At 37.7% G+C, this 21,318-nt stretch overlaps 1 protein-coding gene across 3 annotated transcripts in view; it reads right to left on the minus strand.

Moving 5' to 3' along the window:
• Positions 1-21,318, minus strand: part of LOC135217290 (acetylcholine receptor subunit alpha-like) — a 770,770-nt gene that overhangs the window by 248,559 nt on the left and 500,893 nt on the right. For all 3 annotated transcript variants that reach the window (XM_064253042.1, XM_064253041.1, XM_064253043.1), the window contains exon 2: positions 18,778-18,822. In XM_064253042.1, the coding sequence (XP_064109112.1) occupies positions 18,778-18,822 (45 nt within the window). The remainder of the gene's footprint in view (positions 1-18,777; positions 18,823-21,318) is intronic.

Raw genomic sequence — 21,318 nt, forward strand, 5'->3', positions numbered from 1 at the left:
TCGGAGGGAAGTGAGGAGTCGGAAGAAAAAGAGGAGTTTTGAGGGAAGTGAGGAGTCAGAAGAAAGGAGGGAGTTTGGAGGGAAGGAAGGAGTCAGAAGAAGGAGGAGTTTGGAGGCAAGTGAAGAAGTCAGAAGAAAAGAAGGAGTACGGAGGGAAGTGAGGAGTCAGGCCAGAATGAAGGAGTCCGGAGGGAAGTGAGGAGTCAGAAGAAAAGGAGAGAGTTTTGAGGGAAGTGAGGAGTCAGAATAGGAGGAGATTTGGGAGGGACAGTGAGGAGTCAGAAGAAAGAAGGAGTTTGGAGGGAAGTGAGGAGTCAGAAGAAAGGAGGAGTTTGGAGGGAAGTGAGGAGTCAGAAGAAAGGAGGAGTTTGGAGGGAAGTGAGGAGTCAGAAGAAAAGAGGAGTTCGGAGGGAAGTGAGGAGTCAGAAGAAAGAAGGAGTTTGGAGGGAAGTGAGGAGTCAGAAGAAAAGAGGAGTTTGGAGGGAAGTGAGGAGTCAGAAGAAAAGAGGAGTTTGGAGGGAAGTGAGGAGTCAGAAGAAAGAAGGAGTTTGGAGGGAAGTGAGCAGTCAGAAGAAAGAAGGAGTTTGGAGGGAAGTGAGGAGTCAGAAGAAAGGAGTTTGGAGGGAAGTGAGGAGTCAGAAGAAAAGGAGTTTGGAGGAAGTGAGGAGCAGAAGAAAGGAGTTGGAGGAGTGAGGAGTCAGAAGAAAAGAGGAGTTTGGAGGCAAGTGAGGAGTCAGAAGAAAGAAGGAGTTTTGGAGGGAGTAGGGAGTCAGAAGAAAAGAGGAGTTTGGAGGCAAGTGAGGAGTCAGAAGAAAGAAGGAGTTTGGAGGGAAGTGAGGAGTCAGAAGAAAAGAGGAGTTTGGAGGGAAGTGAGGAGTCAGAAGAAAAGAGGAGTTTGGAGGGAAGTGAGGAGTCAGAAGAAAAGAGGATTTCGGAGGGAGTGAGGAGTCAGAAGGAAAAGAGGAGTTCGAGGGGAAGTGAGGAGTCAGAAGAAAAGAAGAGTTCGGAGGGAAGTGATTGATCAGAAGCCAAAAGAGGAGTTTCGAGGAAGGGAAGAGAGTCCAGAAGAAAAGAGGAGTTCGGAGGGAAGTGAGGAGTCAGAAGAAAAGAGGAGTTCGGAGGGAAGTGAGGAGTCAAAAGAAAAGAGGAGTTTGGAGGGAAGTGAGGAGTCAGAAGAAGAAGGAGTTTATAGGGAAGTGAGGAGTCGGAAGAAAAGAGGAGTTTGGAGTGAGGAGTCAGAGAAAGGAGGAGTTTGGAGGGAAGGAAGGAGTCCAGAAGGAAGGAGGAGTTTGGAGGGAGTGAGGATCAGAGGAAAGGAGTTTGGAGGGAAGGAAGGAGTCAGAAGAAAGGAGGAGTTCGGAGGGAAGTGAGGAGTCAGAAGAAAGAAGGAGTTCGGAGGGAAGTGAGGAGTCAAAAGAAAAGAGGAGTTTGGAGGGAAGTGAGGAGTCAGAAGAAAGGAGGAGTTTGGAGGGAAGTGAGGAGTCAGAAGAAAAGAAGAGTTCGGAGGGAAGTGAGGAGTCGGAAGAAAAGAGGAGTTTGGAGGGAAGTGAGGAGTCAGAAGAAAGGAGGAGTTTGGAGGGAAGGAAGGAGTCAGAAGGAAGGAGGAGTTTGGAGGGAAGTGAGGAGTCAGAGGAAAGGAGTTTGGAGGGAAGGAAGGAGTCAGAAGAAAGAAGGAGTTTGGAGGGAAGTGAGGAGTCAGAAGAAAGGAGGAGTTTGGAGGGAAGGAAGGAGTCAGAAGGAAGGAGGAGTTTGGAGGGAAGTGAGGAGTCAGAAGAAAGGAGTTTGGAGGGAAGGAAGAAGTCAGAAGAAAGAAGGAGTTTGGAGGGAAGGAAGTAGTCAGAAGAAAGAAGGAGTTTGGAGGGAAGTGAGGAGTCAGAAGAAAGTAGGAGTTTGGAGTGAAGTGAGGAGTAGGAGTAGGAGTAACGGAGGAAGAATGAGAGAGAGAGAGAGAGAGCGTAAGGGTAGAGAGAGAGAGAGAGAGAGAGAGAGAGAGAGAGAGAGAGAGAGAGCGTAATCCTTTTTGAAGGTCAGAGAGAAAAGTAGAAATCCCTTACTAGAATTGGAGAGAGAAATTCAGAGAGAAATGTAGAGATCCCTTACTGGAATTAAGGAGAGAGAGAGAGAGAGAGAGAGAGAGAGAGAGAGAGAGCAGTAGGAAAGATTCACAAATGAAAGCAATCAAAAAATGAACTTGTATAGTATAACCATTTCCCTCACCAATAAAAAGAATGGAAGCGAGTCATAATCATAACAATAATAACAATGATAATTTTCTTTTTTATTTCTGGGCAGCAGCATATTAAAAGGAGCCCGTTCTTTGGCATGGAGGCCCATTAGCATTCCCGTTCGTTTCCGGAATGCGACATGACCCCCGGGAAATCAGACCGCAACTGTGTGTCCTACCGTCTATAAAAAAAAAAAAAAAAAAAAGTGGAGGTATATTATCGCTGCTCTGAATAAACATAAAATGGCAAATAATACAAAAGCATGGAAGGTAAAAGACAAAGAGGGGGTTGGGGGAGAGGATGGTCGTTCCCTTCCATTTCCCTCGGGGGGTGGGGGAGTGGGGGAGGGGGGTGGGGGGGGGGGTTGATTACAGCAGGGCCAAAGTACCTGGGAGTTACGCTTTCCTTGTTCCCATTTTCATTTGTTTTTTTTTCTAATGCTTTTGACGTATTTTCGTTCAGACAGTCTATCCCCTGATTTTCTAAAGCTTACGTTGTTTTGAATGATTCTTGATTTAATCAATTTCCTTTCGGGATTTTGTCAACAGTCGACATTATTTCCCAAAGAAATTGAAAATAGAAGAAATCAAAGGGTCATGTTGGTTCTTAATCTCTCTCTCTCTCTCTCTCCTTCTCTCTCTCCCAATCTCCTCTCAATCTCTCTCTCTCTCTCTCTCTCTCTCGTAGCGGAGGAATCAACATACCTTGAGGATTATAGCAAGGTAGACGTATATTTCTTCCTCCTCACTTCATTCTCTCTCTCTCTCTCTCTCTCTCTCTCTCTCCTCTCTCTCTCTCTCTCTATATATTATATATTTATATATATATATATATATATATACACACACACTCTCTCTCTCTCTCTCTCTCTCTCTCTCTCTCTCTCTCTCTCTACGAAGAGACCTTAACGAAGTATATGATTGGGCAGAGGTAAATAGGATGGTACTCAACTCTGATAAATTTGAATCAATAAATTATGGAGCTAGAGAAGGAAAGCTATATGTATATAGGGGACCTAATAATGAGACAATCACAAATAAGGAAGCAGTTAAAGACCTTGGTGTGATGATGAATAGGAACATGTTATGCAATGATCAAATAGCAATTCTATTGGCAAAATGTAAAGCAAAAATGGGAACGTTGTTACGGCACTTCAAAACAAGAAAAGCCGAACACATGATTATGCTTTATAAAACGTATGTTCGTAGTCCACTTGAATATTGCAATATGATATGGTACCCACACTATCAAAAGGATATTGCACAAATAGAGAATGTACAAAGGTCCTTTACAGCTAGAATAGAAGAAGTTAAGGATCTTGATATGGAAAGAAAGACTACAATCTTTAAAATTATATAGTCTAGAAAGGAGAAGAGAATGATACATGATAATTCAGGCATGGAAACAGGTAGAAGGAATAGCCGAAAACATCATGGAGCTAAAAATATCAGAAAGAGCAAGCAGAGGTAGATTAATAGTGCCTAAAACTATACCAGGAAAAATAAGGAAAGCACACAGGACATTAATCCACTACGCACCAGCATCGACAATGCAGCGTCTATTCAATGCGTTGCCAGCTCATCTGAAGAACATATCAGGAGTGAGCGTAGATGTGTTTAAGAATAAGCTCGACAAATATCTAAGCTGCATCCCAGACCATCCAAGATTGGAAGATGCAAAATATACCGGAAGATGCACTAGCAACTCTCTGGTAGACATTAGAGGTGCCTCACCCTTAGGGACCTGGGGCAACCCGAACAAGATGTAAGGGTTGTAATGTAAGGCAAGGTCTCTCTCTCTCTCTCTCTCTCTCTCTCTCTCTACATATATATATATATATATATATATATATATATATATATATATATATATATATATATATATATAATACATAGACACACAACGTGCAGGAATATCTTCTATATAATGATAATTCTATGATTTATTATACCTAATCTCGTAAGGTTCCCGAGGCCATTTCACGAACAGAATGAAACTATCACTTCCCTTCTTGTGAGAAAATAAATGACGAACATGTTTGCCAAAACTTCGAATTATTTGAATTCGTTCATCTCTAATGAAATCAAGCAACAACTTAATTGCGTGATCGTGTCTCGTTACGTGATCAAGTGGTGGAAGATTCTGGCATTTACATATTGTAATATTTGTTTTACATTATAATTAATTAATATATACATACACACACACACACACACACACACACACCACACACATATATATATATATATATATATATATATATATATATATATATATGATATATATATATATATATATATATATATATATATATATATATATATATATATATATATATATACATATATATATATATATATATATATATATATATATATATATATATATATATATATATATATATATATATATATTTATGACAAAATTCCCGAAGGAAAGGAAAACGATGGAGTTCTGTGAGGCCTTTCGAGTACTTGTCCTTCAGTTAGCTAAGTAAAGGACAAGAAGTCGAAAGGCCTGGCAGAACTCCATCGTTTCTCTTTCCTTTGTGGATTTTATCTCTAATTATATACTTAACACGCTCCGTATTTGATGATTTAGTTGTACATACATATACGTGTAAATATTTTATATATACACAAAAATATAAAATGTGATATATATATATATTATATTATATATTAGTTATTTATATTATATATATATATATTATATATAATTAATATAATATTATATTAATATAAATATAATAGTATATAATATATATATATATATTATACTATGATATATATATATATATATATAATATTATACCTAATATATATAAATACCAAATCCTATAACCATGCCCATAAAGATGTCCATTAAAATTTGGGGAAAGATGTCGAATAATTAAAAAAAAAAGTTCACATAGTTACAAGAGGTAAAAAAAAAACTCTAATTATGTTCCTTGTTTGACCTAATCAGGTGAACCATAGAGACTTCTACATGGAACCTTTTCCATCCCTTTTCCAGATTAATTATGAATTCGAGCCACGATGCTGCTTGTCTCTCCACATTTTTTTTCGCTGCGAGTTTTGAGTTACGGTTTTTATTTTACTAGTTTCATTTTTTGTACCATGAAAATCTGTTATCTTGTTATTAATCTAATTCATTATTCTCTCTTTTTTTCATTTTATTACGAGTTGTTTTTTAAATGTTTGCATTAAGAATTGCTGTTGTCTCGTTATTACCATATGGAGAGAGAGAGAGAGAGAGAGAGAGAGAGAGAGAGATAGAGAGGGGGGGGGGCAGAGAGAAAGAGAGCGAGAGGGAGAGAGAGAGAGAGAGAGAGATGAAAAATATAGTATTAAAATGAGAAAGAGTGAGAGCGACAGAGGGGCAAGAAACATGGAAGAAGAAGAAGAAGGAGAGAGAGAGAGAGAGAGAGAGAGAGAGAGAGAGAGCCCACGCAAATGCCAATAACTTCCCGTGATCAGGTGCTGCCGTGTGTTGCAATTCCGAGAGGTGCCAGATACGTAGATGCGCTCAATCATGTGGAAACCGGCTGGCGTAAGGGAAGTGGTTGCAACAATTATTTAACCCGTTTCTATATTTCTATAAAGCTGTTTCTATATTTCAACTTGTAGTTCTTTTCATTTTTGGAAGTGGGTGCCATGCCAGAGCAGGATTTCCTACTGTCATATAACTAAATCCTCAACTTTGCAATGTGGTTCTTACATGAAAAGAATGGTTCTTGTATTTTAAATTGTGGTTCCTCTATGGAAAGTACTGTTCCTAAACTTTAAAATGTGGTTCCTACATTGTAAAAGGAGGGTCCTATAAGAAAAGAATGGTCCCTACATTTTGCAGGGCGGTTCCTTCATTTCAGAATGGGGTTCCTACAAGGAAAGAATGGTTCCTGCATTTTTCAATGTGGGTCCTATTTAATGTGAATGGTTCCTACATTTTGCAATGTGGTTCCTATAGGAAAAGAATAGTTCCTATATTTTGCAATGTGGTTCCTATAAACGAAGAATGGTTCGCATCGAGGTTCCTATAGGAAAGGAATAGTTCCTACATTTTTGCATTGTGGTCCCTATAAACGAAGAATGGTCCTTATATTTTGCAATGTGGTTCCTATAGGAAAAGAATGGTTCCTACGAACTGCATTTTAGCATGTGGACAAGATGGAGAATAGTTGTGTTTAGCATTCCGAAATTTGAATAAAATCTAATTTTTAAGTTTTAACGCAATGTTTCTTTTAATAATATCTCATGGGTATTCTTTCCCTACCATATCTCTCTCTCTCTCTCTCTCTCTCTCTCTCTCTGAATAATAATAAGTGCAGAAAATCGCCATTGAACGTCTATCCCAAGCACTCTTTGATAATAATTCATAAAAGCTGATACCATCGTTTATTGTCTTTTCATCATCAAACGAAGAATCAGCGCCAGACAAATTCCTGAAATTGAACGAGGCAGTGGTTATTGGAATGCATTACAATTCGACACCAATCGCCATCATATCCGAGGATTGGCCGCTCTTCAAGCACAAACAAATAATCATGTTGACGCTCTACTGCTTTCCTGACCGTCCTGCAACTGGTCGCATCATCATGACTATAGTAGATTCACATCACCCGTGTATCGGATTTCTAGGCCCGTCCCTCACGACGCTCCTGATTGGCTGTTGATAAGCCAATCGCAGGGCTGGAAACTCAGTCTCTCTCGAGAGTTCACATGTTGCACCTCTGAGGGATTCGAAAGACGTATCCCACAGGAGAGGTGAAACATACATCCCGCCTATGATTCCAGCCCTGTGACTGGCTTATCAACAGCCAATCAGGAGTGTCGTAAGGGACGGGCCTAGGCATCCGAAGTACGAGTGATGTGAATCTACTAGTCGACCGATATACCTCGCCAAGGTTCCAGTGCTTGGCCATTAGATTAAACTTTTTATTCCATTCCATTCACCCCGCGTGATGTAATACACTTCGGGATTTAAAACTCTCGTGGACTAATACTCTCGTGTAAGGATGCCCAAAGGACTCTTCATCAGCAGGATAAGAATTTCCAGAGGATCTTGCTCAGTTTTCCTGAAGCTTATCCAGGGGCCAGGGAAAAATTCCCTTTGATCTTTATCTGTAGTCAATGGCTCGGTTGTCCTCGAAAATAGGCATTATCACTCGGATCTTCAGCAAATAAATAACCAGATCAGTCAAGAAATAACAAATAAATACATAACCGAACTGCAATCGTAACCAAATGTAAAGCGTTAAAAACTTTGAGTTTTGTTACGGATAACAAACTAATTGTGTCTAAAATGGCACCAAATAAATTATATTTTGAGTATTTGCTTCCATTTCGGTATGGAATTTAAATAGAACAGGTTCAGCAACGAGAGAGAGAGAGAGAGAGAGAGAGAGAGAGAGAGAGAGAGAGAGGAAACCCCTTCTTGACATTCAAAGAGAGAAAGCTGAAACTCCTTACTGACACTTTATGAGAGAGAGAGAGAGAGAGAGAGAGAGAGAAACCATTCTTGACATTCAGAGAAAGTAGAAACTACTGACCCTTTAGGAGAGAGAGAGAGAGAGAGAGAGAGAGAGGAGGATATTCTCGTTTAAAGCATAGTTAACTTACTACAAAAAACAGTAGTCTGGTCTGTCTGTTGTCTGTGAGCACTTTTCACCGGTGCAGAATCCCACGTTAAGTGCTTAACAGCTGACGGACCAATTTATTAGCACTAGGGGTTAAAGAGGGGTGTAGGAGAGAGAGTCTTTCCAAACTCAGTGACTACCTAACTAACAAGACCAAGCCATTTTCAAATCGTTGCTGAATATGGTAAGAGACGGCTGAAAGTTATATCCGGGAAAACTACCGCTCGGTTGGTAGTTTACGGCAAACATTCAATTGTGAATTCTTACGTTCCGACAAGTAGGACAGGTACATCATAAGAAATAATAAGAAAATGAAATTAAAAGTTTGAGCGTTAGCTCGGCCAAAAAAAAAAAAACAAAAACAAAAAAACAAAAACACCGGTGTTAGATAACTGTTACTTTAGAGTAGAGTCACATCGTCTAGGGCTGTGGCACCCGGCCTCACCGCCCGGCGGTACCGGGCCCCACTAACTAGTCTTTAAAAATACAAAAAGTCAATAATAATTCCCAGGGAATTACCACAAATTAATACAATGAGAGAGAGAGAGAGAGAAGAGAGAGAGAGAGAGAGAGAGAGAGCCCATCACGGAAAGTACGAACCTAACAGGATCACTCAAAATGTAAATGTTCGTAATTCCTTGAACCGAATCGTTCTGTCATATCTTTGGTAATTGAAATAACCTTTTAAAACTGGTCAAAACTCGCAGATAAAAATGGTATTCATTTTTGGTTCACGGTGTAATCACAATGAAAGCTATTGCCTTCATTAACTGGGCCCACGAAGCCGGAGTATAATGCGTTTGATATACGGGTGGACTGGGTTCGTCGTTCAACAGAGTATCTCTAGAACACCAGAATTATTTTCGATACATTCACTTACTATAAAAAAAGTAAATTCACATCAACCGTGCATTTGATGTCTAGGCCAGTCCCTTACGACGCTCCTGACTGGCTGTTGATAAGCGTATCACAGGGCTGGAATCTCTCAGTCTCTCGAGAAATTTCACATAGGCAGGATGTATGTTCCACCTGTCCTGAAAGACGTATCCCTTAGGAGAGGTGGAACATACATCCTGCCCATTTGAACTCTCTCTGTCATTGACTTATCAACAGCCAATCAGGAGCGTCGTAAGGGACTGGCCTAGACGTCAAAAGCACGGCTGATATGAATCTACTATAATAATTTGTATACCTGTCCCAAAAAGGCACTTTGGTAAAACGATAGCTTCCTTGCATTCGCCAAAGAAGACACGAATGACGAATGTTATTATTCGCGAAAGAAAACGTAAATGGCTATAGTATTTTGATGATTATATTGTAAACATATCGTCTTTATATGATCATGAGAATAAGTAAATACATACACACTAGCTTTCACACAACTATCCAAGGTATCTAAGTCTCGTAAGTCTAAGAACACAATCTCAACAGAAAGCCTCAGAGCAAGGTTATATTAATGAACAGCAGAATAACAGAAATACGACAAAGATGAAGAAGAGACAGAAAAGGGAATAATCAGACCAATAACGTCATAACTGAAAACATCATTTATAAAAGTTATCCGTGAAAAAAAATTATTAATGATTTTCTGGGTAATAACATAAGATCAATAAATACTTAGAGAGAGAGAGAGAGAGAGAGAGAGAGAGGAGAGAGAGAGAGAGAGAGAGAAATATTCTTGTTTATAGCCAAGTTACCCTTGAAAAATGTTATTAATGATTTTCTGGGTAATAAGATTAATAAATGCTCTGAGAGAGAGAGAGAGAGAGAGAGAGAGAGAGAGAGAGAGAGACAACACTTGCCCTCCCAGTATAGTAAACAGAGTGGAAAGAAAGAAGAAAAAGAAAGAGGCTCATGACAAAAGGTCAATGAGAGGAACCTCAGGAAGGAAGGAAGCCGCGATCAAGCAATGACAGGGAGAATTGCCCCTTTCAGCAATCGAACATAAACACGACTCTCCGGGAACTACCACAAAATGAATAATTTCGGAGAGAGAGAGAGAGAGAGAGAGAGAGAGAGAGAGAGAGAGAGAGAGAGAGAGATTTGTTTAAAGCATAGTTATCTTTAAAAACCAGAAAAGTCAATAATAATTCCCAGAGATTTACCACAAAATGAATAAATTCGGAGAGAGAGAGAGAGAGAGAGAGAGAGAGAGAGAGAGAGAGAGAGAGAGAGAGAGAGAGGATATTCCTGCTTACTGCAGTGATCCTTGAAAAATAATAGCAGGTAATGTCGAATTTCTGGGTATTACCATAAAACTAATGATTACTCTAAGAGAGAGAGAGAGAGAGAGAGAGAGAGAGAGAGACCTTACCTTACAGACCTTACAGTTCGTTCGGGTTGCCCCAGGTCCCTCAGTGTGAGGCACCTCTAATGTCTACCAGAGAGTTGCTAGTACATCTTCCGGCATATTTTGCATCTTCCAATCTTGGATGGTCTGGGATGCAGTTGAGATATTTGTCGAGCTTATTCTTAAACACATCTACGCTCACTCCTATTATATTCCTCAGATGAACTGGCAACACATTGAATAGACGCTGCATTATCGATGCTGGTGCGTAGTGGATTAATGTCCTGTGTGCTTTCCTTATTTTTCCTGGTATAGTTTTGGGCACTATTAATCTACCTCTGCTTGCTCTTTCTGATATTTTTAGCTCCATGATGTTTTCTGCTATTCCTTCTATCTGTTTCCATGCCTGAATTATCATGTAGCGTTCTCTTCTCCTTTCTAGACTATATAATTTTAAGGATTGTAGTCTTTCCCAGTAGTCAAGGTCCTTAACTTCTTCTATTCTAGCTGTAAAGGACCTTTGTACACTCTCTATTTGTGCAATATCCTTTTGATAGTGTGGGTACCATATCATATTGCAATATTCAAGTGGACTACGAACATATGTTTTATAAAGCATAATCATGTGTTCAGCTTTTCTTGTTTTGAAGTGCCGTAACAACATTCCCATTTTTGCTTTACATTTTGCCAAAAGAGAGAGAGAGAGGAGAGAGATTCAAGTCTGGGAGAAATGAAGCCAAAAAGGAGGCACCATAGAAACGAAATTGCTTCCCTCTCTCTCTCTATATATATATATTTGTAAATATATACTTACACATATACAGACATACATATATATGTGTGTATATATATGTGTACATAGTTCATATGTATACTGCCAAAAGAAAAATTAAAAGGAACGCGAATATTAGTTCGAAATAACCAAGAAAATAAACCCAAGAAAAACAATAGAGGAGGTCCGAGTTAACCAGACAGAAGCCAACCATCCTCAAGAGGTAAACACAAGACCACCGGAAGGGAAGGGAAGTCTCCCCCACCCCCCTTCCCCCACCCTCCGCCTACCAACAAGCGTGGGAAAATAAGCCTTCAAGGTACGTGATGACCAAGACTTGAATATACAAACCTCGCTGGCTAAACCCAGGAATTCCTCCTTTCTCTCTCTCTCTCTCTCTCTCTCTCCTTTCTTAGCTCTCTAAGTTAAGCCAAGCAACTCGAAGAAATTTATTTCTTTTAATTAATAATAGCCGCGAAAACAGTAAATTTAAATAAAGTTATACATGATAATTAGCCGTTTTTCATCATTAAAATTATAGATTTTGTTTTTGATTTTAAAATATTTTGAATCTCTGTCACACACACCACACACACACACACAGACACACACACACACACACACACACACACACATATATATATATATATATTATATATATATATATATATATATATATATATATATATATATATATATATAAGGGCAAAAGCCACGAAGTAAAGTGAAACAATGGAGTACCGCTGCAAGGCCTTTCGACTCTCGTCCTTTACTAAGCAAAGTAAAGAACGAGAGACGAAAGGCCTTGTAACGGTACTCATTGTTTCACTTTCCTTCGTGGCTTTTGTCGTTACTTATATGTTCATCGTGTTCCGAGAGAGAGAGAGAGAGAGAGAGAGAGAGGATGTACCTCAGTAATAATTGGAGGTGGTAAGGTCTCATACTTGAGTAAAAGTCCATCCTACTCAGCAGGTTAGGAAACATGAGAAGGAGCATTAATCACCAACTGTCGAAACCTAACTCATGTTGGTTAATCGTCCTAAAATTTATAGTAACCTTCAGCGAATCACTTCACTCGAACTAAGAAATATTACAAATCAGAAATGACAGTCTAGGCCACCTACAGCAGAACCAGATGACATGAGAACGAACATTAATATTCCTGGATTTAAAAACTAGTATCTAGCCGTTTTAGAGAATTTAGCAGTTTCTCTGTATCAATACCCAACCAGGCCACAGCATGGGCGAATTAGTCTGGGTCAAGCATAATGGTTTTTCTTGTTCGATAATTGGTACACTAACTCATTCGGCGGCGAATGGCGAATTTGGAAACCACTAAATAACTAAGAGAAGGCGATCATACACAAAATTTAAAGCAAAATAAACCTCATTTCACATGAACAACAAGTCTAGGCCTATTGGTTTGTTTGTATGGTGTTTTTGCGTTGCATGGAACCAGTGGTTATTCAGCAACGGGACCACAGCTTTACGTGACTTCCGAACCACGTCGAGAGTGAACTTCTATCACCAGATATACACATCTCTCACCCCTCAGTGGAATGCCCGAGAATCGAACTCGGGGCCACCGAGGTGGTAGGCCAATATATACCAACATACGTCTGCATGAGCCTTCAGCACGCAACTAGAACAACACGAGGAGCTTCCGGATATCCCTCCTTCAGCGTCAGCTGAGAACGAGGACAGTCGAGCGCCGTCGTGTCCTGCGAGAAGAGGTCATGAAAGTGCGAGAGGAATGGGCAACCTTACGGCAGAGTAGCGAGCAAGACAACCCAGGGGACGATGAAGAAACCGTCCGTCCCAGCTCCAGCGAAAGAGATGAGATCGAACCCGAACACCCTGATGAAGAAGAAGACGTAACAAATAAATAAATTTTAAGCAATATCCCCGAAATTGACTCTTCCTGATGAGTACTATCGCCGCAATACTCGCCAGTTGTATTATCAGAGAGAGAAAGCTATTATTAGCAAAATAGGGAAGACTATTTACAAGTTGAATGCACCTGATGCAGTAATATCTTTCAATAATAATAATAATAATAATTATAATTATAACTGACCAATTTTAAATCCATGTATAAAAGAAAGCACTAGCTTCATATTATATTTAAACTGTCACGTCACGGAAGGAAAAAACTGACGAGTGTTTAATCATTCTCCTGAAAAAAATATCTATATAAAAAGCGACGAGTTCATTCAAGAACGGTTTTTGAAAGCCACTGAAACCCATCCAGGTTGAGCACACATTAAACCTTAATTCAATTGGGATCACCTTGACACCTGGAAAGTGGAGGCAATGATAATTTTTGTCAATGTCTGATAAAACTTGGTTTTTACAATGCAGAACAGGAAGGCATAACTTTGGTTGGGCAGGGGGATGGGGGTGGGGGAGAATTAAAACCACGGTTTCATTCAAGACAGGCGCAACCTTGGTGAGGGAAAGTTAAACCTAGGTTTTGACTTCAGACAGGCATAACCTTGGTGAAAGAAAATTAAACCCACGGTTTAATCTAAGAAGGAAGGTGGTCAAACAGCTGCGAAAGACATCATCTTTATATGTCATATGTTTTTATACGTGAAAAATGTGAAAATATGTGAGATTAAATAGCTTTGAATTGCACGGTTTTGACTCTATTCTGTACGAAAAAGGTAAAAAGAGCTGTTCTAGATGATGGCCAGGCTAAAAAAATGAAAAAAAAAATAAAATAATGAAGGGTGCTTTTTAGAGTGCGTGTTATTTCTTACACTTATAAAGAGTAGATTAGAATAGAATGTAGAATTTTTGGCAAAGGCCAAGCGATGGGACCTATGAGGTCATTCAGTGCTGATAATGAAAAATAAGTAAAAGGTTTTGAGAAGTGTAACAGGAGGAAAACCGCTGTTACACTGTGAACCCAGTGTTGGGAGATAGTGGAGGGTAAGATAGAAGAAAGGGAATAAGAAAGGAGGTACAGTAAAAGGAATCAAAGGAGTTGTAGCTAGGGACCGAAGGGAGGCTGCAAAGAACCTTAAATAATGCGTACAGCGCACCACATGAGGTGCACTGACGGCACTACACCCTACGGAGGGATTAATCCGGGAAAACTGTGCACGTAGGTTCGACCTGTCACTGATGCGCCTTCTATGGAAGCGTCTATGAAGCCACTGATGTTCCCTATTAAGCGAACGTCTTATAATCAGAATTATATCAATTCAAGATAAAATATACTTAATTACGAAATACTAGAAATATTAAGAACGTAATTTCACCCTTTCATCATTTAACAATTTTATCCCTATCAACCAATATCCCTTGAATGGGGCAGCTCGCTCAAAATATTAATTAATACTTAATATTTATATTAATATTCGATACCTGAATCGTCATATTCCCAACGCGAGCAAAAAAAATAAACGGTCATTTCATATTAGGTTTGTACGCCCCCCGCCCCCAACCCCAAATAAGACAATAAAACTTACCGAAAACTTTCATAATACATATATTTAAAACACAGGGTGAGAATTCCTTATTCTTTTCAGCATGAATGAATGTGCGCGATCCCCTACCACTTGGAGACATGAGAGAAATGGAACTGTTCAGATTCAGACATCCTACAACACCTGCAATGGCATTACCGATTGTCCCTAAGGAAGAAGAGCCCCTGCCATTGAAGGATATTGTGTGTCCCAAAGGATCTTCAACAGAAGATTCTGGATCTTCAATTGAGGATTCTGTTAGGATCTTCAATTAAGGATTCTGGATCTTCAATACAGGGCTCTATTAGGATCTTCAATAGAGGATTCTGGATCTTCAATTGAGGATTCACGATCTTCAACGAAAGATTCTGGATCTTCAAAAGAAGATTCTGGATCTTCAAAAGAAGATTCTGGATCTTCAACAGAAGAAACAGGATCATCAATAGAGGATTATGGATCTTCAACAGAAGATTCTGGATCTTCAATAGAGAATTCTAGATCTTCAACAAAAGATTCTGGATCCTCAACAGAGTATACAGGATCATATATAGAGAATTCTGGATCTTCAACAGAAGATTCTGGATCTTCAATAGAGGATTCTGGATCTTCAACAGAGGATACAGGACCATCGATAAAGGATTCTGGATCTTCAACAGAGTATACAGGATCATATATAGAGAATTCTGGATGTTCAACAGAAGATTCTGGATCTTTAATAGAGGATTCTGGATCTTCAACAGAAGATACAGGATCATCAATAGAGGATTCTGGATTTTCAACAGAAGATTCTGGATCTTCAATAGAGGATTCTGGATCTTCAACAGAAGATTCTGGATCTTTAATAGAGGATTCTGGATCTTTAAAAGACGATTCAGGATCTTCAATATAGGAGTCTGGATCTTCAACAGAAGATTCTGGATCTTCAATAGAGGATTCTGGATCTTAACAGAGGATTACAGGATCATCATAAAGGATTTCTGGATCTTCACAGAGTATACAGATCATTATAGAGAATTCGGATCTCAACAGAAGAGTCTGGATCTTCAATAGAGGATTCTGATCATTCAAACAGAAGATATCAGGATCATCAATAAAGATTCTGATGTATCTTTCAACAGAGATACAGGATCATATATAGAGAATTCTGGATCATCAATAGAGATTCTGGATCTTCAACAGAAGATTGATCTTTTAATAGAGATACTGGATCCTCAAAAGACGATTCAGGATCTTCAATATAGGAGTCTGGATCTTCAACAGAAGATTCTGGATCTTCAATAGAGGATTCTGGATCTTCAACAGAAAGATACAGGATCTTCACTATAGGATTCTGGATTTTCAACAGAAGATTCTGGATCTTCAATAGAGGATTCTGGATCTTCAACAGAAGATTCTGTATCTTTAATAGAGGATTCTGGATCTTTAAAAGACGATTCAGGATCTTCAATATAGGAGTCTGGATCTTCAACAGAAGATTCTGGATCTTCAATAGAGGATTCTGGATCTTCAACAGAGGATACAGGATCATCAATAAAGGATTCTGGATCTTCAACAGCGTATACAGGATCATATATAGAGAATTCTGGATCTTCAACAGAAGATTCTGGATCTTCAATAGAGGATTCTGGATCTTCAACAGAAGATACAGGATCATCAATAAAGGATTCTGGATCTTCAACAGAGTATACAGGATCATATATAGAGAATTCTGGATCTTCAACAGAAGATACAAGATCATCAATAGAGGATTCTGGACCTTCAACAGAAGATACAGGCTCATCAATAGAGGATTCTGGATGTTCAACACAAGATTCTGGATCTTTAATAGAGGATTCTGGATCTTCAACAGAAAGATACAGGATCTTCAATATAGGATTCTGGATCTTCAACAGAAGATTCTGGATCTTCAATAGAGGATTCTGGATTTTCAACAGAAGATTCTGGATCTACAATTGAGGATTCTGGATCTTCAAAAGGAGATTCTGGATCTTCAATAGAGGATTCTGGATCTTCAACAGAAGATTCTGGATCTACAATAGAGGATTCTGGATCTTCAAAAAAAGATTCTGGATCTTCAATAGAGGATTCTGGATCTTCAACAGAAAATTACAGGATCTTCAATAGAGGATTCTGGATCTTCAACAGAAGATTATGGATCTTCAACAGAGGATACAAGATCATCAATAAAGGATTCTGGATCTTCGACAGAAGATTATGGATCTTCAACAGAGGATACAAGATCATCAATAAAGGATTCTGGATCTTCGACAGAAGATACAGGATCATCAAAAGAAGATTCTTGATCTTCAACAGAACATACAGGATCATCAATAGAGGATTCTGGGTCTTCAACAGAGGATACAGGATCATCAATAAAGGATTCTGGATCTTCAACAGAGATACAGGATCATCAATAGAGGATTCTGAACCTTCAACACAAGATTCTGGATCTTCAATAGAGGATTCTGGATCTCCAACAGAGGGTACAGGATCATCAGTATAGGATTCTGGATATTCACCAGAGGAATTAGGATCTTGAGTAGGGGATTCTGCATCACCACAAAAGGATTCAACATTTTCAATAGAGGATTCGTCAACAGAAAAGTCTGGATCTTTCATAGAGGATTATGGAACTTAACCTGGGGATTCAAGATCATTATTAGAGGATTCTGTCAGATCTTCATTAGAGGATTCAAAAGAGGGTTCTGGATCTTCAAAAGAGGATTCTGGCAGATCTTCACTGATTCTGGATCTTCAATAGATGATTCTGAAACTTCAATTAAGGATTTAGGATCTTTAATAGAGAGTTCTGTTAGGATTTCCATTAGAAGATTCAGGATCTTCAACAGAGGGTTCAAGATCTTCACTAGGCGACCACGTGGCTTAGGATACTGGTCTGTTATAGAGCATCAGCCATAATCAAACCTTTTCCAAAATTTTACTTTTCATAAACTTAAAAAAAAAAAGTATATCGGATATCAAATTGACCTTAAAATACTTAAGCAACACATCTTGCTGCAAAAAAGAAGGAAAACATCAGAGAAAATAAGAAAAAAATAATGTAATAAATAAAAATATGTAAAAATAAAAAAAAAAACAAAAGGAATAATGCGCATGATAATGACAGCATATTAGCCAAATCAATTGAATCAGTGTTAATTAAAAAATGAAGTTTAAATTGCTGCTTCCGTTTGAAAATGAAATTACACATTAAACCAATATTACATACTGTATAATTAACCGGAACACGCCATTAATTATATTGCCCTACAGGTAGGTGGAAAAGTACTAATGAACAATACTAATTACCGAAAAGTTAAGACATATTTTTTAAGCACATGAAAAGGCGAAATGATTCGAGGGGATGTTACTCAATAATGAATCGGAACCTCATAAATTGAGATTCACAAAGAGCTTCTTTCGTGCAGAGGCTCTAATTATTGCAAACGGAAAAATATTACTAAGATATATTTTCCTCGTTCTGAGTCTTTCATTATTTGAATCAAAACCTTCCCATTGAGAGGTAGCTTTCATAATAATAATAATAATAATAATAATAATAATAATAATAATAATAATAATAATAATAATAATAATAATAATAATAAATTCTTTCTTTAGACCTCATTCTACATTACAAGATACTTATTTACATCATAGTGAAGGAACATCAAATATTAAGAGATTCCCATCAAAAAGGATAAATAAAAACAAAAGTATATTCCTTTTCATTATCTCCCAATTATTCTGATGGCCTTTCCTCTCATGCCTTCGTCCAGCTTGGGGTCCAACCTCCAAGCAGAATGAAGGCACTTTTGCCCGAGCTTAAGGGACGGTACTTACTATCCCTAAGGGAAACCCCATTATGCATTGGCGTCATTTATGACGGTAGGCACACTATGATGATATGTAATACATAATATATAATGATACATTGTAAATATGAAAAACTAGGAATATAAAAAAAGTGAGAAACGGAAAACATTGAGGTTACCTACTTATACGTAAGACGAGCGAGAGAGAGAGAGAGAGAGAGAGAGAGAGAGAGAGAGAGAGAGAGAGAGAGAGAGAGCTAATAATTTGTGTGGGTATGATTATATATATATATATATATATATATATATATATATATATATATATATATATATATATATATATATATATCTTGAGAGAGAGAGAGAGAGAGAGAGAGAGAGAGAGAGAGAGAGAGAGAGAGAGAGAGAGAGAGAGAGAATAACTTGGCTATCCCCTAAGGGACCAGCGCAATGAAATGATTCAACCTGCACCCCTGTTTTTCATTTACTCAAATAAATTTAATATATAAAAGGAAATGAAAGTCTTCCATAAAAGGAAGGTTTAAAAAAAAGCTTGCTTCTTACCTGTTCTACCCATAAATTCGTTGTCATGATCTGACTCTTCAGGTTCTGAAAAGGAAAAGAAAAAGATATATTAGAAGAGAGTAATATTGAAAGATCACCGACATTGAGCTGGGATCGTATACTTGCAGTATTTCTACTCACGCTGCACTTACTCATTTACAGAAATGCTTAAACGTCCAAGCATGATATCTAAAAATTGTAAACAGCTCCAGACCAATTGTTATGTAAGCCTGGAAAGATATGGATTTAGTAGAAAACTGGAAAGTAAAAAATATAGGCAAATATATCTGTATATGTATATCTATACATATATATTTGTATATGTCTATATTATGCATATTTATCCATTCATGTATATGTGTGTATACATATATATATATATATATATATATATATATATATATATATATATATATATATATATATATATATATATATATATATGCTGCACTTATTGTATTACGGAAATTTTTAAACGTCCAGGCATGGTATTTGAAAATTGCAAACAGCGCCAGACTAATTCTTTTATAATCATGGGCAATATGGATTTTCAGTAAAAATAAGTGAATAGTAAAAAAAAAAACATAAGTATTCAATCATACACACACACACACACACACACACACACACACACACACACACATATATATATAATATATATATATATATATATATATTATAACTATCTGCAGTATGACCCTCAAATATAATTCAGGAATGCCAAAGACACATGGATGTTTTTTAAAAGATATATTCATTAAGAAACGTTTCGCACATGACTATGTGCATCATCAGTCGAAAATGTTATTATTTTGTCATTTTTCAGACTGATGATGCACATAGTCATGTGCGAAACGTTTCTTAATGAATATATCTTTTAAAAAACATCCATGTGTCTTCGGCATTCCTGAATTGATATATATAATATACATATATATTATTATTATATATATATTAATATATATATTATATATATTATATATATATATATATTATTATAATATTAATTTATATATATATATAGAAAGGCACCTAGTTTTATGTCGATAGTGGGTACCTTAAAAAACTGCTTAAAGCATCATTTGAGAATACTTTTGCATGGGAATGTAAAAGAGCTTGCAGGATTCTACAGTGCCTGTGTCACAGGAGAAATGTGGTGGGGATGGCAATAAGAAGTGATAATGGGTGGTGAAAGTGTTAAAATACTGGGAAGAGGAGACACTTGAAAGTGAATGTCAAAAATGTACGGTCATAAATGCTTAAGGAATGATCGTAAATTTCATTATGGATGGGGGATATAAAGAAAGGAGAATCATATAATCTACATCCATGGAAGCAAAATATGCAAGGTGTGAAAAGATTGCTGAGCCAACTCTCCTTTATGGAATGAAGATGGTGCTAAATACCAAATCACGAAAAAAGTGAACACTTTTTAGTATATGAGAAGTAGCACAGATGAGAAGAGGGAACAACAAAGAATGAAGAAAAATTGGCGAAAATGTCAGCATCGGTGGGAAAGCTGACTTAATGGAGTAAGAAATGCAACTGAAGATCGAGCTAGCTGACGAGGTAGGAGTGAGAGGGGTCTGCTACCCAGGAATAACAAGACAGCGTAAGATACAGGTGATTGTCAGGGGGGGTCAGCACACTGCTAATGAGCCTTCTCTGAAGGTAGTCTATATCAAGCAGCTGATGCAAAAAGACTAATCAGTAAGTTAGCAGTTAATGAACGAAGACTTCAGATACTATAACCTTCCAAGTCATTTAACCTACCAGCAGTTGGTTAATCCGCATACTTTCTATTCTTCAGTTAAACAGTAGGTGAGAGATAAATTCAAAAATGTTTTTGAAAAGGGAAAACGACATTTATACCTATCTCACGTAGGAAAATAGCTACGAAATCCCAAAAGAGAGTTGAATTCCCCAGTTTATGGAGAAAAGTTTTCACTTTGCCAAAGTGTTACAGTTGAGGAGACTGTGTCAGTCTTATCTGCTTCTTTTCATGTAGCATCAGACACGAAAACACACACAGACACACACACACACACAACACACACGCACATGTGCATATGCGCACGCACACAGGGCTTTCATGAACCATTTTAATCCAGGAGTATTTTAGAAACCTCGCGACAATTTTCCGAAGAATGTTTTAGTTTGTACGTCTTTTTTTTCCTGGTTTTTCAGTAAAGTGTAAAACAATGAACATGATTTGAAAAGGTACTCAAGAATAAGTTCGATTCAAAGACCGAAATTGAGTGATTACTGGATATTAAAAAGCCGAAATTAAGTGACTACTAGATATCAAAAAACCGAAATTGAGTGATTACTGGATATTAAAAAACCGAAATTGAGTGACTACTAGATATAAAAAAACCGAAATTGAGTGATTACTGGATATTAAAAAACCGAAATTAAGTGACTACTAGCTATTAAAAAACCGAAATTAAGTGACTACTAGCTATTAAAAAACCGAAATTGAGTGACTACTAGCTATTAAAAAACCGAAACTGAGTGAGTACTAGAAATTAAGAAACCAAA

The sequence above is a fragment of the Macrobrachium nipponense genome, chromosome 7 (genome assembly GCF_015104395.2).
Source record: "Macrobrachium nipponense isolate FS-2020 chromosome 7, ASM1510439v2, whole genome shotgun sequence".
NCBI classification, from domain to species: Eukaryota; Metazoa; Arthropoda; class Malacostraca; order Decapoda; family Palaemonidae; genus Macrobrachium; species Macrobrachium nipponense.